This window comes from Varanus komodoensis, unplaced genomic scaffold (genome assembly GCF_004798865.1).
Source record: "Varanus komodoensis strain SLA01 unplaced genomic scaffold, ASM479886v1 scaffold4, whole genome shotgun sequence".
NCBI lineage: Eukaryota > Metazoa > Chordata > Lepidosauria > Squamata > Varanidae > Varanus > Varanus komodoensis.
In genome coordinates this window covers 53,639,281-53,656,226 of record NW_025335941.1, presented here as the reverse complement: position 1 = coordinate 53,656,226, position 16,946 = coordinate 53,639,281, and the positions used below count along the sequence as shown (strand labels likewise).

At 41.8% G+C, this 16,946-nt stretch overlaps 1 protein-coding gene across 1 annotated transcript in view; it reads left to right on the top strand.

The window, feature by feature from the left end:
- The window catches only part of ARHGAP42 (Rho GTPase activating protein 42), a 117,544-nt gene that overhangs the window by 48,775 nt on the left and 51,823 nt on the right, over positions 1–16,946 (top strand). The window contains exons 4-5 of the mRNA XM_044441823.1: positions 10,592–10,693; positions 15,825–15,935. Coding sequence (XP_044297758.1) covers positions 10,592–10,693; positions 15,825–15,935 — 213 coding nt within the window. The remainder of the gene's footprint in view (positions 1–10,591; positions 10,694–15,824; positions 15,936–16,946) is intronic.

Genomic DNA, 16,946 nt, shown 5'->3' with positions numbered 1-16,946 from the left:
CTTTCCAGCTCCTTCAAGGCTTCTTGCTTGCTTCCATCCTTACCTGGTCACTAAGATTTGGTGGATGGTTTTCTCAAGGAAGAGCCGTATTCTTTCCATTATGTAGCAATAGTTATAACAGTGCTCTGGGGGATTTTAGAAGTTTGGGATTTTTTTAGTAACTCAACCCTAATTGCATTCCATCAACTTTTTCCATGTTGTTTTGATCACCTCTCAGTTTTCATGATGCTGTTTATTTAGCTATGCCCTCCAACAAACTCTTTGGGCTTCCAGGAATAAAAGCATCATTGGAACTTATGCATGCAGCAACAAAGAGACTGAAGACTCATGACCGTTTCTTTATTTAACTTTTGTGCCATAATATAGTGTTGAGCATCTTGTATACACCAAGTGGTAACAATGCCAATTAAATTCATTCTGGGTCCACATTGTGGAACAACAAAATGTGTAAAAATCAAAGGGATATAGTGTCTTCTGCTAGGCACTTTATAACACTAATTCTCCATGAGTTACATCCGTTCTCATTATTTTCAGAGCTCCAGTTTGTTCCACATCAAATTCAAGATGCTGGTACTTACCTTCTAAAGGCTTTTATGTGCTTACTGTGAGCTTCTTTAAGGAGTGGGTTCCCCTCCTTGGTTATTAAGTAGCAAAAATATAGTCAAAGTTTGCAAGGTGTGCAGCCCAAATTTTACTTCCTAAGGAGTAAGTACTGCTGAATCAATTCTAAGCTTTATGCATAGGATTCCATTGCTCATGTGCATCAACAGCCAAAGTGGAGTAGATTTTTTCTGGCATGGACCAAAGATAGTAGATATTTATTTATGTATTTATTTAAAACTATTATATACTGTCCAATACTGAGGCCTCCATTTTTTTAAAATCTTCATGGCAGAGGCTGTTCTATTCAACTTGAAAACCTTTGTACTGAGATTAATTTTTGACTGCTGTGCTTAGTATAGCATTGCAAGTTAGCATTGCAATTACCATTTGCTTCTGTCATTTGAAATTCATTTAACTTTATTGTTTTTTTACTTTTCTTGCTGATTTTATCACTGTTGCTTTATGAATTGTATTGTTTTTCTCTGCCTTCAGAATATATTATTAAAAGGGAGATTAAGAATGTTCCTAAATAAAAATCAACAGTCACAATATTGTTAAAACCAAATATCCAAGTTAATGACTATAACATAGACCTGTGAAATAAAAAAAAAAAAATCTGCGACGCAAATCGAAAATGCTATAGGAGGTTGTCTGTTATATTGAAAGTAATATTTATTCAACAGGAGAATTTGCTGCTAATGTCATGGTACTTCTTTCTGTCAGTTTGCTTGAGAGTAGTGTGTGTTGACTAACACAGTACATTTGGAAAGGAGGAATACTATGTATATTTTAATTCTTATATCAAAAGAGATGGTGTGCTGGGGAGCAAGGGGAAGTGCCATTGGACAGCGGTAGAGAATATGCGTGCAGAAAGTCCCAACCTCAGTTCCTGGTATCTCAAGAAACAACTGGAAAAGACTCTTCTCTAAAATCTTGGAAGACATGGGAGGGCAGAAGGTGGATCTCTAGTTGGCTCCAACTCCCAACATTCCTGACCAGGGGCCATGCTCTCAAGGGCTTCTGGGAGTCACAGTTACAGCATCTAGAGATCTTCCTGCCTACCCCTGCTCTAGAGGCACTGCCAGGGTAGACAGGGATAACCTGCATGGACTAATACTCCAAGAGAGCACCTTTCTTTCTTCCTCTGGAAAGATCTGGGAAGGGAAATCATCCCTGAAAAGAAAGCCATCAACTTTTGCACAACCTAGGCTCTGGGTTTTCCAGTTATTTTGCTATGAATTTGTAGAGCTCCTTTGATTCTGGGTTAATAACATGGATTTATCTGCTGGAGATGGAAGGCTTCATAAAGAATTCACTCTGGACTTCAAGAGATAATAGCTGAATGAAAATAATATCAATCAGAAAATAATATTGTCCAAAGTTTGTTATGGATAAAACATCTACTTTTCCTTGTATAAAATTCATTGCCTCTAGAGATTAATTTTCTAGCTACTGATGAGACAGCCAAGGAGGCGGGGTTAATGCCACAGTAATTTCCATTGAAAGTTGGGTGGAAGTAGATTGCTGCTCCTGCCACCGATGCTGATGATGTTGCATTTGTATCCCATTATTCTTCTTGTAAAGAACCCAAGAAACTTACAAGGTTCTTCTTCTTTCCATTTTATTTGCAAAAAAGCAACACTGATTAGGTTGAGAGTTTGTGATTGGCCCAGAGTCACCCAGTGGGATTCCTGGCTCTATGGGGGCTAGAGCCAGGATCTCCTGAGCCCCAGTCCCATGTTGTTTCCTTGTATAGCCAGAGCTTCGCTCCCTGGCGAACTATCCGCAGCTGCCCTCTACATCTGCAAAAGGTATGGCAAAATCACACTGGGGAGCCAATATTTTTACCTGGGACACTTGTAGACTTCCCTGTTCTGGGTGTATGGCCATGTAATGTACCCTCAGCAGTTCTAGCTTGGGAGGTCTTACTTAGTGCTTACTTTCTCTTTGTTTATGATTCATCCATTATACTGTAGTACCTGCAACTTAGGAGGCGACAGGTGTATTGTTGGCTCCTTCTTGTATGGGGTGACAGAGGGCGATTGGGCCACACTCCAGATGCTTGGCAGCACCTGTGGCCTGCACATTGCCCAACCCTGCTGTTCCAACTGACATGTGCTCCAGTTGAGAGTAGAATCCCATAAGTAGCATTTAATCTTTGGCAGGAATAGTATCAGTTTGTATTTATCACAGGCTATTGCGAGACCTTCCTCTCATAGCTACTATAGAGTAGAAACTGGAGACCTGTAGCAGTAGCACAAAAATGTTCAGTCCTAGGCCAAAAGGCTTCTTGAAAATCCACTCAGTAAGGACTGGCACAAGCATCTAGAATCCAAGCAAGATCCAAAGTCTATAAATTCCATGGGGCACTTAAAGGAAAAAATGAAGATTGCATCTGAAAGTTAATGTAGAAAAAACAGTACGGGTATATAGCCAAATCTTAACAGCAGCTGCATAAAAAATTAAGCAAAATAATGGTAAGGTTTGCTCTTGTCAATGAATAAAGATGATGGAAAGAATTTGATATAACTTCTAAGATAAGAAAAATATTCTGGGGGTTTTTTCGTCCTAACTAGGAGGAGAATACAGTTCCCAAAAGCTCTTCTGAAATTGAATTTGGCCCTGCAGTAGAGGCTCAGGGAAGGTAATGTTTGATGAGAAACAAAGTTCACTTGCTTTAATGCTGCTAGTCACTTAGCTGCGAAAACAAGTGGCAGAAATAATTTCTCAGGTCTGAAGAACCAATACAATAGTTTTTAAATATTCCTCCTATTTTTTCCCAAACTTTTTTTTTGGGATGGACTAGAAATTGCTTTTTGTACACTCCTTTCAAAAAGGAGTTTAAGGAATTGTTGGAGAAATTCTATGAACATTTATAATCTTAGATACTGACTGTAAGCTAAAAATCACAGTATTTTATTAAGATGAGAGCCCTTGCCATACTCAAAAGTGGCTCTGTCTTTTCACAAAACGTATTTGCTCTTGGATTTAATGCCCATTTGTTTATTGCTGCCTTTCACTGGTAGATCTTCTTGTTTCTTAGCAGGTTGGAGGTATGGCTCCACTGACCTAAGATTTGATTTCCTCAGCAGTTTCAGATTTGAAAGGCCAGTGGTTTGTTTTTTAAATAACATTCCTGGGAATATGTGTCCAAGTAATTCCTTTTTAAAAGCCAAATGAACGCTGGCTTGCTGACATTTATTAAGAGATTCCCAGCAGTTCATGGCCTAAATAAAAATGAAGATGTAAATTTGGTTGAAGCTGCTCAGTGAACAACCCACTGCAGTTGTTCTGTGTATATCTTCATCTCATGCCATTGAAAAGAGAAGGGTTGGCATGTGATAAACAGTAAAGAGAAAATTAAAGAGCTGATTTGTGAGGCTGCTTTCCAGTAAATGCAGGTCTTAGGCCAAAGGATCCCCTGGTAATAAGCATTCAGGGCTGTTAACTTCTTTTTCAGAATAGCTGGTTTTTAAAAGTGTAACATTCTAAGGTAGGATGAACTATTGCATCTATTGTAACAGGGTACCTTTTGTTTCTCTCTGTGAGGGAGGCAGAAATTTTATTTGTCTCTGTTGGTTTGGCATGTGGACAGAATTTTAGCAGGCTCCACGCAAAATTTTGCAGAATTGAAATGACGAATTTGTCACACCAAATTAAATGTTTATATTGCTGGGCACAGAAACTTGTGTTGGACTGTGAGTCACACTGGGAGTTTCATTTACATTTTTAGGGGAAGGATTGTTCCTTAAGAAAGCTTTCTGCTCAAGATTTCTGGGTTGATGTATATGGAAGTCCAGCAGGCGCAGCTCAAACTCGTGAGGTATTGCATGACCTTGCATGCACTCAATGTCTGAGACCATAAGGTTTCAATCCTATATCCACTTGCCTGGGAATAAACTATACCAAACTCAGTGGCAAAGTTTATCACAATCAAGACAAGCCATGGTGGTTTGGTTTATTCCTTGGCACATGGCATATGTTATTTGTGGGTTGTTTCTCCTGCAAACAAGCCATTTTGTCCAGGTTCAAATGCAATGATGATCTCTGTCCAGGCAGGTAATTAGGGAAATAGTGACTGGCATGTGCTGGGAATTAAAGCAAGTCATGGTGGCTTGTTCGATCATGCAAATTGGCCTGCAGAGACTTTATTCTGAATATGCATGCATAAGGTTGAACAGTAAGAATGTCATACAACAAACACAGTATAGTCATTGAAATGAACTACACATCCGAAGAATAATTGGATTAGGGTGCAATCTAATGGACCCTGTGCACTGTCAGAGGGTCCATTGTACATTTAGACTCCCAGGTCCAAGGATGGAGGTAACACTCCAACCTTAGAGCTCAAAATTGGCACCCCAACTCTACTGCTTGCCCTCTCACAGCCAGCACAGGAAGGACATGCTGGATACTCTCCAAGATTGATAAAACAACTTCAAAGAGAGAGAATGGGGTGTTTCAGTGAGGAAGGAAAGTGCTGAGAAGAGTAGATCTACCACCCAGGACCACATGAGTGCCTGGACTTTCACAGCATCTTTTCTGCCCAAGTCCTGTTCCTTGGAGGAATCTAAGAAGGTTCCACAGGCTGTATGTGGAGCCTCCATGAGCTAGATTAGACCAGTGGCCTGGAGACTCCATAGTCCTGAGTTAGAAGATAACTGGGTTGTTGGGGGAAATATGTCATTCTTGAAAGGGAAAATGTGACTGGCTTGGCTAACTTTTGTTAAGCTTATTTAGTGCCTTACATCTGCCAGTGTCAATTTGACCTGTATTCCCACAATGGTGCTGGGGAGCTGTGCACATTTCCAATGTTTGGGAAGGGTCACATGAGATAAAAGCAAGAAGTCATGGGGGGGGGGGGGTTCCATGGAGCCCCTGACGGACAATAAATAATTTTTTGAATAAAGCGAGGGTGGGGTGGGGTGGCGTGGGTTCCTGTGCTGTAGCCAGAGTAAGCGAGGTACGCTTTCATAGTCCACCACTTTCCTTGTGATCCATTGATTCATGTTTAATTGATAAAGCTGTGGTGTAAGCACAAGATCTCTTTATAGCTAAGTCACAACTAACCTGCTTATAATGATGTTTTGCTTCTTGCATAATAAATGTCTTACAAGATCATTCCAAAGATCATAGCATCCCTGAAGTGGTGGCTGGTGCTGACAGAAGTTCACCGAATCATAGAATAGTAGAACTGGAAGGGACCAGAAGGCTATCAAGTCCAACCCGAAGTACCCGGAGGAGGGCTTTCTCAGCGGTGGCGCCCAATCTATGGAATGCGCTCCCCAGAGAGGTCCACCTGGTGCCGTCGTTATACGTTTTTCGGCGCCAGGCCAAGACCTTTTTATTTAAACGGCATTTTAATTATTAGCTTATTTATTGATTTTATATCTTCAGCCAGGGCGTTTCCAATTATATTTTTTTATATGATTATATGTATTTATGTATTGTTGTAAGCCGCCCTGAGGCTTTGGCGAATGAGGCAGCATAGAAGTTTACTAAATAAATAATAAATAAATAAATAAATAAACCCCCTGCTGGTGCAGGACACCAAGTTATACCATCCCATTTAGATGACTGTTCAAATGCTTTTTGAAAGTCTACGGCAAGGGACGGCCCACAGCTTCCCCAGGTAATAGGTTCTATTGTCTCCATTGTGGAAAGCTCTGGAGGAGCACAGATTCTCCTACCTGATTTGCACTGATGGGAAATGACCCTCTAGGATTTCAGATAGGAGTCTTTACCTTGAGATGCTTACCTTAAGATGCTTGCAGTTAAGCCTGGGACCTTTTGGTTTCAGTGCACTATGCTCTTTTTCTATGTATCTCTGAACTTAAAAATGTCTAGTAGAAATAGTGGGCAGTGACTCTTCACATCACTCTGTGTAAAATCATCAGCAATGGTTGATTTAGTAAGTACTACAATGATTTACCAAAAAAATGTCCAGTCATAATAAAATTCTAATGCAGGTTGTTTCTATAACTTGATATACAGCTTAAAGGTACATTTCCCCCTCCTCCTCTGTTCATAAGAAGTATCCTGTAAAATTTTGAAATCAGCGTTAAAGGTAGTTCAGTCTGGTGTTGTATTATACTCTCACCTGCCTTGCATCCTTTCCACACTTTATAAATTGTTGCTAGTTGTGAAGTCGCCTCCGACCCATCACGACCCCACGGACAACATTCCTCCAGGCCTTCCTGTCCTCCACCATCCCCCAGAGTCCACACAAGCTCACACCGACTGCTTCAGTGACTCCATCTAGCCACCTCATTCTCTGCCGTCCCCTTCTTCTTTTGCCATCTATTGTTCCCAGCATTAGGCTCTTCTCCAGGGAGTCCTTCCTTCTCATTTGGTGGACAAAGTATTTGAGTTTCATCTTCAGGATCTGGCCTTCTAAAGAGCAGTCAGGGTTGATCTCCTCTAGGACTGACCTGTTTGATCACCTTGCAGTCCAAGGAACTTGCAGGAGTCTTCTCCAGCACCACAATTCAAAGGCCTCAATTCTTCGGTGCCAAGCCTTCCTTATGGTCCAGCTTTCACAGCCATACATTGCAACTGGGAAAACCATAGCCTTGGCTATATGCACTTTTGTTGGCAGGGTGATGTCTCTGCTTTTTAGTATGCTGTCAAGATTTGCCATAGCTTTCCTCCCAAGGAGCAAGCGTCTTTTAATTTCTTGGCTGCAGTCCCCATCTGCAGTGATCTTGGAGCCCAGGAAAATAAAATCTGTCACTACCTCCATTTCTTCCCTATCTATTTGCCAGGAAGTGTTAGGACCGGATGCTGTATCTTAGTTTTCTTAATATTAAGTTTCAAGCCAACTTTTGTGCTCTCTTCTTTCACCCACATCAAGAGGCTCTTTAAAAATGCCCCCCCCCCCCGCAAATGTGCTCATTATGCACTTCTTTGGATTTACCTCCAATTCACAGTTACTTGGTTAATTCAGAGAGCTGCACAAGATAAAATTTATGCCTATAAATCTACTTGAGATAAGTTATTTAACCACAAGAGAAGCCTTTTAACATTTAACATAAGTGCATGGCCACTTTCATCATCAAGTTGTTGCAAATGTTTATTGACATTAACCTATTCTTTCATTTAATTATTGCTTCTCCCAAAGAGTACAGCTGAGAGCATTCCCCCCTAACTTAATCCCCATGCATCAGTTTGGTGTGTGTGTGTGTGTGGGGGGGGTGCTTTACTTTGTTTAAATTGCTGCAGTTGTGTTGTTTGTTCAAGTTCTGCATCCCTCCATATGCTTCAACATACACAGCTGGAAGGGATATGGAAGTGTTGACTTCACCTGACAAGAACTTGGAGGGGGAAAGAGAGTGAATTTCCTGAAGGCGACAGGAGGAACAACTCCGGCAGCCAATGCTAGCCAGTCCTTGGAACAACTTGTTCCGTCTTGCAAACAAGTTCTCCTGCAAAGGGTGTGAGTGACAGCGAAGAGCACAAGTGCTCTTTGAGTGCCTTCTCTCCATCTGTTCACACAGCATGTTCCTTACCTATCATTACTGCAAGGCACAACTTCACCTAGCCATTTCCAAAAGGGAACAGGTGAGTGATTGTCTCGCCTGTTTTCTGGGTTTTTCCCAGAAAACTGCTCTGGGTATGGAGGCAGGGATTAATGCCAAGAAAGGGCATTACAACATCACACAGTTGGCAGTCAGAAATGCTCTGGCCTAAACCCACATGTCTGGATAAGGGCCCATGAGGCCAACTGAGTCAGAGGCTTCAAGGGCTGACCTAAGCACTTTAGAAAAATACAGTCCTTGCTTTTGCTCAAAGTACTTGCATCTGCTTTAAGTGCCATTGCTGGCTCCTATTTTAGAAAACAAAGGAGTTGGAACGGACATATACACTCTCCATACAGCATAATGTGAAAGTATTGCTTTCTTGATATACAAAGGAGACAGAACAGACTGGATTTATTTTCCCACTTTCTAAAAAATAGCTAGCAACATAAAAGGGGGAATGGAGACTGAGGCCTCCCATCTTACAAAAATATTGGGAAACAAAGAGTTTTGTTCTTTGTTTAAATGCTTCCAGATACCTTAGTTGTAAATAAAAAATTGGTATGTTTGCTATTAGCATCAAAATTGCATCAAAATTGCTGCCATTTAGCTTTTAGGAAGGATGTCAAAGAAATACTATGCCAACATTTCATTTCATTTCATTTATGAAGTGTTTTTGACACCTTTCTCTAAAAACAATTCAAGTTATCTTACTGCAAGGGTTCAGAGCATATGAAGAATTAAACCACTTTGAAACACTGAAAGCAAATCAGATCTGGTAAAAGAAGTAAATCACGAAGCTTCTTCATATGCTTTAAAATGCCAGAGAATAGAGAAAAAATCTTAAACTCTAATGTAGAAAAGTGGCACTGTTGATGTAAGCTTGATGGCCACTTCCAAGATGGCCCTTGCTTTTGTGGCCCATATATAAATCTATGGATGGATCAAGCCAGGGGGTTTCTGATAGCAGAAATTCTCTTCCATCACATCATAATAAAAGAATATGAAAAGCCATGGTCAGTTAATTTCTGAGGAATAGTTTGGGACTTCCGGGCAGCTGTCATGCTTGTCAGCATCCAGCATACCTTTGATCCGCGCATGATCCACGCCAGCCACGGTAACCTGTGTGGATCAGAGAACTGACTAAAATGCCCAACGGGAGTGGGAACAGGAATGTCTGAAAGCATGTGTGAACACACACACAGATGCAAGCTGGGGTGGCATGGTAGTTCGAGTGTTGGACTGGGCATCCAGAAGATCGGGGTTCTTGCCCGCACTGAGCCAGGAAGCTTGCTGGGTGACTTTGGGCCAGTCACAGGCTCTCAGCCCAACCTACCTCACAGGGTTGTTGGAGTGAGGATATACTGAGAGGAGGAGAAGACTCATGTCAGCTGCCTTGAGTCCCTTGAAAGGAAAAAAGGTAGGGCATAAATACAATAAAGACCTGTCAGATGCTGAACTATACTTGAACATGAGAGCTGTTCAGAAGTTGCAGTTGCCTAGTGCCCTTTTTGCCAGCCATTGCATGCACACAGCACGCCACGACATTCTAGGTGAGAACTTATTTGAAAACACGCCATGCTGCCCTAGTTTGGCAGGTTTTCTTGCGCATGACCATCAATGGATTAAGGTGAGAGCCAGTGTAGTGTCGTGGTTAAGAGCATGGGACTGGGACTCAGACGATCTGGGTTCGAGTCCCCGCTCAGCCATGGAGCCAACTGGGGGACTTTGGGCCAGTCACAGACTCTCAGCCCAACCTACCTCACAGGGTTGTTGTTGTGGGGATAAGATGGAGGAGGAGAGATGATGTAAGCTGTCTTGAGCCCTTTGTAGGAAAAAGGCAGGATATAAACCCATAAATAAATGAATAACTAACTAACTAACTAACCAATGTAGGGTTAGAGCCAAACTGCATGTTATGTTCCTAGAGTAGTGTGTAGCTGAGGCATTTGCTTTGTTTTACCCTATCGTAAGTGCCTATGGTCCCAATCTGGATCAGGACCAGTGGGTTCTGGGAGGGGAGGATTAAGCCTTCCTCTTGCCCCCACCCACAAAATATTCACATGCCTGTGTGCATGTGTCAGGGATAATAGTAAGAAAATGGTCTTCACTAGAGTAGAATTTGAGGGAACAGGAGATGATGGGGGAAAGGTTTAACCCTCTGCATCAGAACCTTGAGCAGTGACACTCCAGTAAAACAAATGAGCAATGAGAACCAAATGCACTGGAAAGCATTATGAGGTGATGAGACAGTTCGGTCTGGCATTTGAATGGCAATTCTTTATTCACCTATGCAAGCTTACTGCTTGTTATGCTTCTCCAAATGGTGAAAATGTATAAGTGAGCTGCCCTTTCTTCTCCTTCGTTGTAAGACCTGCATTCCTGTGTTGGGCAGATGCAAAGCATACATTCAGCATCTTTGTTGCAGTGGCTGTTTCCAGTTCTTTACTCCAGAATATTTTGTTTTACAGGAAGGAAAGAAGAAGTTCGATAAAGAAAGTGAAAAATATTATTCTACCCTAGAGAAGCACTTAAATTTATCTGCAAAGAAGAAGGAGTCACACCTGCAAGATGTAAGCTTTTATTACTGCAGATTTTATTTCCATATGTAAAAGAGAAAAGGGAAATATATTCAAGAAAAGTATCTAATTTATGTCGAACTGTGCAACCTGTCTGTGCAGGCGTCTGTTCTGTCCCAGAAATAAGTATTTATTATATTTATATTTCAAATTTCACAAAAGCATCAAAGCAGTGAATATAAATACAATGACATAAAAACAATAGATTTAACCATGAAAACAAAGCAGTGCCGATGAAGCCAGAATAGAACTGCACCTACTAACATTTCCTACAAAGCATAGGTTGCTTGAACCCATTTCAGGGAAATCCTTTCTAAAGAGATGAGTTTACAAGGAAATCACAACCTGAGGGTCCTTCTCGTGTCATTTGGTAAAGCATTCCGGCAGTATATGCTGTAACACCATGGTCCAATTTACAAGATTGCAGCAGAGCTTACAAACCACGGTGTGTTGTTAACTCCTGGTTGTGTGTCAGCTGGTTCATCCTTGCCAGTGTGGATTTTCATGTCATCTGAACCCAGAGAGGGTAACTTTTTGAAGTGGTTACTATGCCACACAGAAACTGTGGCCTATTTAGCATAGTGGGGTGGTTTCCTATACCCACATCATCACTGTGAGGTAGGATGGGCTGAGAGTCAGTGACTGGCCCAGAGGTGCCCAGTTGGGTTCATGGCTGAGCGGGGACTAGAACACTCCTCCTTTGCACATTTAAAAGTCACTGGCCTTTTTCTTGCACATTGTTCTTTGTTAACCATAAGCACAAAACACCCCAAATGAATATCTGATCATGCACAGAGCCATTTGTTGAACCCAGTCCAGGAGCTCTCTTCATTTCGGAGGGTCCTTCTGAAACCAAGCACCCCTCCTGTCTGTGCACCAGTCTTTGAATTGAGCTCCCCTCCTCTGCTGACACCTCCTACTGGGGTCAAAATCCAGGGGCACCTCATCTGTGTCTGAGAAACTCCCCTGCTCCAAGTCCCCTCCCACCATCTTGGTTATTCCCAGAGATTGCCTGCCCAGCGTTCACACTGGCGCCCTCCAGGAATCGAGCCCACACAAGTGCTGAGCAAGTGGCCTCCTTGTTCTGCATATGTAACTCACAACCTATTTCATGCTGCATGTGTTGCAGAAGAAGGTTGCTGTTTGCACAGCTGGACTTCTGTCAGCATTGGTGGACTTGCTCTCAGCTTGGCTTGCCTCCTAGGTGAGGGCCAAGTACAAGAAGAAGTCTGATGGGCAGAAGAGGGCCATACTCTGGCAGACTCAGTGCAGCCCTACCGTAGAACATGTTGAAGTAAATTCCCAGCCAGAGAAAGCCTGAGTGAACAAGTGAATTTTTAGGAGACCAGAAAGATACCTAGTTTTCTGCCCTGCAAATGGCACAAAAGATTTTTTTCAACAGGGTGTGTGCCGCTGAGAAATCCCACCATCAAGGCATTGCTGAACAGCATTCCATTAATCTTGGAATGGCCAGCATGGGCTGCCTTCACTGCTCATAATGGTTGGTTGGGTATATATAAGGAAAGTCCATCCACTGGGTATCCTGGTCCTTGTTTCAGGCTTTCTATGACAAACCCTGAGCAATGCTTGGAAGCTAATAGGCAGTCAGTGCAGTTCCTTTAGCACAGGTCTTGTTCGCGCTCAGCTGGGCATCCCCGTGAGCACCCAACTCACGTATTTTCCACCGACTGCAGCATCTGAAGCAGGCTCAAGTGTAGCCCTGTAAGGAGTGCATCACAGTAGTCTAATTGTGAGGCCAGCAGTGCGTGAATCACTGTGGTTGGGTTATCTCTATCCAGGAATGGGCATGGTTGGCATACCAATCAAAGCTGGTAATGAGTCCGCATTAGCTCATTCTTCCTGTTGTTCACTGTCATTCTAAGATGTAGGATTGGCAGTACTGTGCGCCCATAGCAGTAATCCAGGGCCCCAGGCAGGACTCTTTACCATCGTCTTATGACAGGAGATGTCAGAGGTGTTATCTGGCCCTTTTACATGAATCAGGAAAAGATGGGAAGAAAACCATATTTACATTTGGAGAGGGCCCTATGCTTCTAAATTCAATTATCTGTATTGATTATTGCCTATTCCAATGTAAGCAAGAAGCTGTAATTGAATTTAGAACTAGGTTTTGATGATGATGCACTAAAGAGGTGCTATGTATGGGGAAATCAGTTGCAAACAGAACAAGACACTGTTTTGTTACCTGTGCATACCAGGTTTACTCATATGCAATTTCTACCAAGGCCTAAATCCCATTGCTATTGATGGCAGGGACAATGGGCTCCTTTGCCATTAAAAGCAAGTTGGAATGCATTTCATAATTGTGCTGCCTTTCTAGTCGTGATCTGCTAAAGTCGACTGAAGTGCTGATTTAATTCTTTCATTTGAATAAAGTATCTTTATTCTCTTTCTAAGAATTAAGTAATTAAATGCGGTGCCTAAATAACAGTTACATTGGGAAAAAAGCACAAGAACCAGGAATACCATGGTAGTGGCAGAGATGATAGGAAACTGTATTTTAGCTTGAGCCTCGGCATATAAACTCTTGGATGGAAGATTCATGAGTTTGGCTAGTTTCTTAACTGACAACTTTATGCCTAGCTGTCTTTTTCCAAAATAGATGCAGGTTCTTGGAGAGGATGATGTAAAATAAAACAGTTTTGAACTGTGTCAATTATTATTGTAGGCTACAGGATCTACTGTGTGTTCTGCCAGTTCAATAAATAATGACTTTCATATTATGTTACTCAGTTGTATTTTCGAAGTTTTAATCTTTGCAAACTACCCAGAGAGCTCTGGCTGTTGGCTGCTGTAGAAATGTAAAAAAATGAAAATGAAATGAAGCAAATGGTTGAGCTGAGGACATTGATGAAAATCCTGACCATTGAATGAAGTAATTTGCAGAGTTAGAAAGGATCAGAAATGTCCCTTCGAGCTATGCTATCTTCTGGTCCCTACATAAGCAATACATTGTCCAGATTACTGTGTGCTGGAAGAAATGAACAGATGCCTAGAAAAAAGATCAAGATTCCACGGAAGCCAAGCAGGCATGTTTTAGAGATACTGCTTTGTTTATTTGATTTTATACCTCTCCTTCCTTCCAAAAGATGCCTCTCATGGTGGCTTACAGAAGCCCACATGTGGACGCAGTTGGAACACTCACCCGAGTCCACAAGAGCTTTTCTGAAGTCGTGCTGAAGACACATACCCCATTGCCCCCATGTGGATGAGGTTACATGTAAGGCAGAATCTGAACATGGGCCTCTGGTTATGTGGGTGCCTGGTTTGGAATATCTGCCCTGCTGCCTTTTTGTGTGGAAGAATCTTCAGAATCCATCCGGAGAATAATTAGTATAGAGGAGAGGATGCATTTGTTTCTCCACCATGGGAAATATTTGTCTCCATAAATGCCTATGAATGACATAGTCAGTAGGCAGTCTCATTGCACGAAAATTGCCATAACGCTTCATCGTGTGTGTGTGTGTGTGTGTGTTCCCCGCCCCCTTTTGAAACTGAAAGGAGGCTTTCTTTGCATTTATTTTCCTCCTAAATTGTTGCTCTGGTGCTTCTCTGTCGATGTCTTCCCCTGATATTCTTCTTTGGATTAAATTAGTAGGCTGTTTCCCCCAGCTCTTCCACTATGCTGCTTCGGGTTCCTCATATAGGTTCCATCCCAATCCAAAGAAAGTTAATTACTTTGAAATCCCGCTGAAATCCGTGGGTCAAATTAGTCAATTATCTAATGGAAGCTTTCTTTGAAATGGGGCCACCTTTATTTCGCATAGTTTCAAAAAGTCTTTGTTTCATATTTGTTCTGCAGTTTGTTGAATAATAAAGGATTACTGGTATTATTTCTTATCGCTATCCTGGTTTAAATTTTATGCATGGAGTTTAGAATAGCCTTTGACAGACCATGCATTTTTTTGTAGTTGGTCACTTTTAGGAAAATTGGTCTTTTAATATGTTGCCAAATGTTGATACTAGGGTAGTGATTGTTGGTTTTTACTTATATTTCTTCATCTGTCTGCCTAAATCTTTCTAGAATTATTTCTAGTCTGCCTTTGATGGAAACCTCTTAGCTGGATTCTTAAATCAGCTTAATATACATCTGCATGCTCTGATATTGTTTGGTTACAAATAAAAAACATTTCCTTTATATTTCTGTGGTGATTTTTCTTTTCTGTTTAACAAGATGTGTAGTGTTTTATGAAAAGCTTAATTTAATCCATATTCAGTTCAGCACAATTTGTGATCTGTGTGGTTCAGCCATTTAAAATAGTCATTTAAAGTGTATTTCATTTACTCTCTGGATTGAATTAGATACTAAATGTTGAAACTGATAATATCTTATTTCAGGGAACTAGGAAAGTACTTCCATGTTTTATTTTTTATTATGGTTTTTTGAACAGAAGTTCCTAAGCCAAATAAACCACTTTTGAAACTGTGGGGAGACTTCAGAAGCAGCTTCCGCGTTTAGCATTATTACTGTGTCTTCATAGTTCATGTCTTGAAAATAAGGGTCTCAGTGGATCTTAATGAACACCTCTCATTTAAGGCTAGACTGCCAATCTCAAAAGTTCTTTTTTAGCTTTGATTTAAAATCCAAGCTGGAGAAACAACAATAAGTCCTGCCTCATTTCACATCAACTTTTCTCCCTTATTTACTTGGCTTGCTGCTGTGGCCATGGCGGAATGGAAGATCTGTGTCTCTCCAGCATCCTGTTCCGGATGCATACTATGAGGAACCCACAAGGCTGCGGAATAAATGTGTTTGATTCACACTTTAAGATCAGCCTACTGAATATGTGCTGCCCCAACCAATACAGGAATCCAGTCAAGTCTCGCCATGAGTATTTACTGTACTGCTACTTGTAATGGGACAAGTTTGTTCAAAGGAAGAAGTATGGCAGTTGTGGGCAAGTGAGAGAAACTGGAAACACTGTATAGAGACCTCTTATAAACTGGCTTGCCTCTTCATGAAGTTCTAACCATTGATATTTCATGCCTCCTTTGACCTGAAAGATATAATATATCTGTTACAGAAGCCATCTCTGATATAATAAAGCAGAGGGTATACCGTACATTTACAGGTATTGTCATAACACTGTGTTTAAATTTTTAGGCAGATACTCAGATTGACAGAGAACATCAAAACTTTTATGAAGCATCATTAGAATATGTCTTTAAAATCCAGGAAGTGCAAGAGAGAAAGAAGTTTGAATTTGTTGAGCCGGTAAGTTTGTTTTGTTGTTGCTATTATAAAAATGCAAATATAAGCAGGGTTAACGCCAATGTCACACAAGCAGATTCCATGCACATAGTGAGTGCTTTTGTCGTGCCCTTCCTGTTATGGTCTCTATAGGGTACCTCTAACCTGTGGGCCAGTTTGGCCCATGAGACTAGCTCGCAGGAGTCCTGATGCAGCGCTTTCCTTCAGCCCTGGGCCTCAAATGGGAGAGGGGGCAGCAGAGTGAGTGAGCATGCGGTCATTTTGCACCCAGAGAGCATTTTGGCAAGCTAGCCAAGTCCTGAGATCAGAATTGTGCCATTCCTGGAAGTGCAGCGCAGGTGCATTTTGCATGTCCTTCACTTCCCCCACATGGCTTTCCTGCATGGTCTTAGAAGTACTGATCCAGTGACCTTTGCTCATGCCTTGCATCCACTGGGGAAAAAAGCAAAGGATGATCATTGTAGGTTCCCAGTCTGGAAGCCATTCATCTCCCATTCATCTCCCTCATTCAACCTGTGGTGGGGGAACAAGGGCCAATCTGATCTGGTTCACCATGCGTGGTTTAATCGAACATACCCTGTTTTGATCGAACTATGAATTGTCGCTGTGTCCAACCTGGGTGGACTGGGGATTGTCTGAATTCCCCAAAGCAGGATTATAATCTGTGTCTAAGCTCTGTGTGTGATACTCAGTTATCTTGTTCCATGAATGAAATGGCTTTCACCTGCAAAGTGGGGCAGAGAAGATTCTGCTGCTTGCTTGCAATCTCCCATGTGCCCTCAGAATCTGATCCAGATGGTTTGTAACTGCATGTGAGCAAAGGAGAGGGGGAAATCCTGTTGGTTACATAGGCTTTCACCCTTTGTCTGTTTCCTTTTCCTGTGTGCTGAGCACTGCCGCTTCCATGACTGAGGGGTCTCTAAGTGGAGCTACAGTGCAACCGCTGTAATTATTGTCTGTCAGTTCAGAGTTCAGGCCAAGCCACATTTAGCACAAGCCATGGGTGCCAAACCA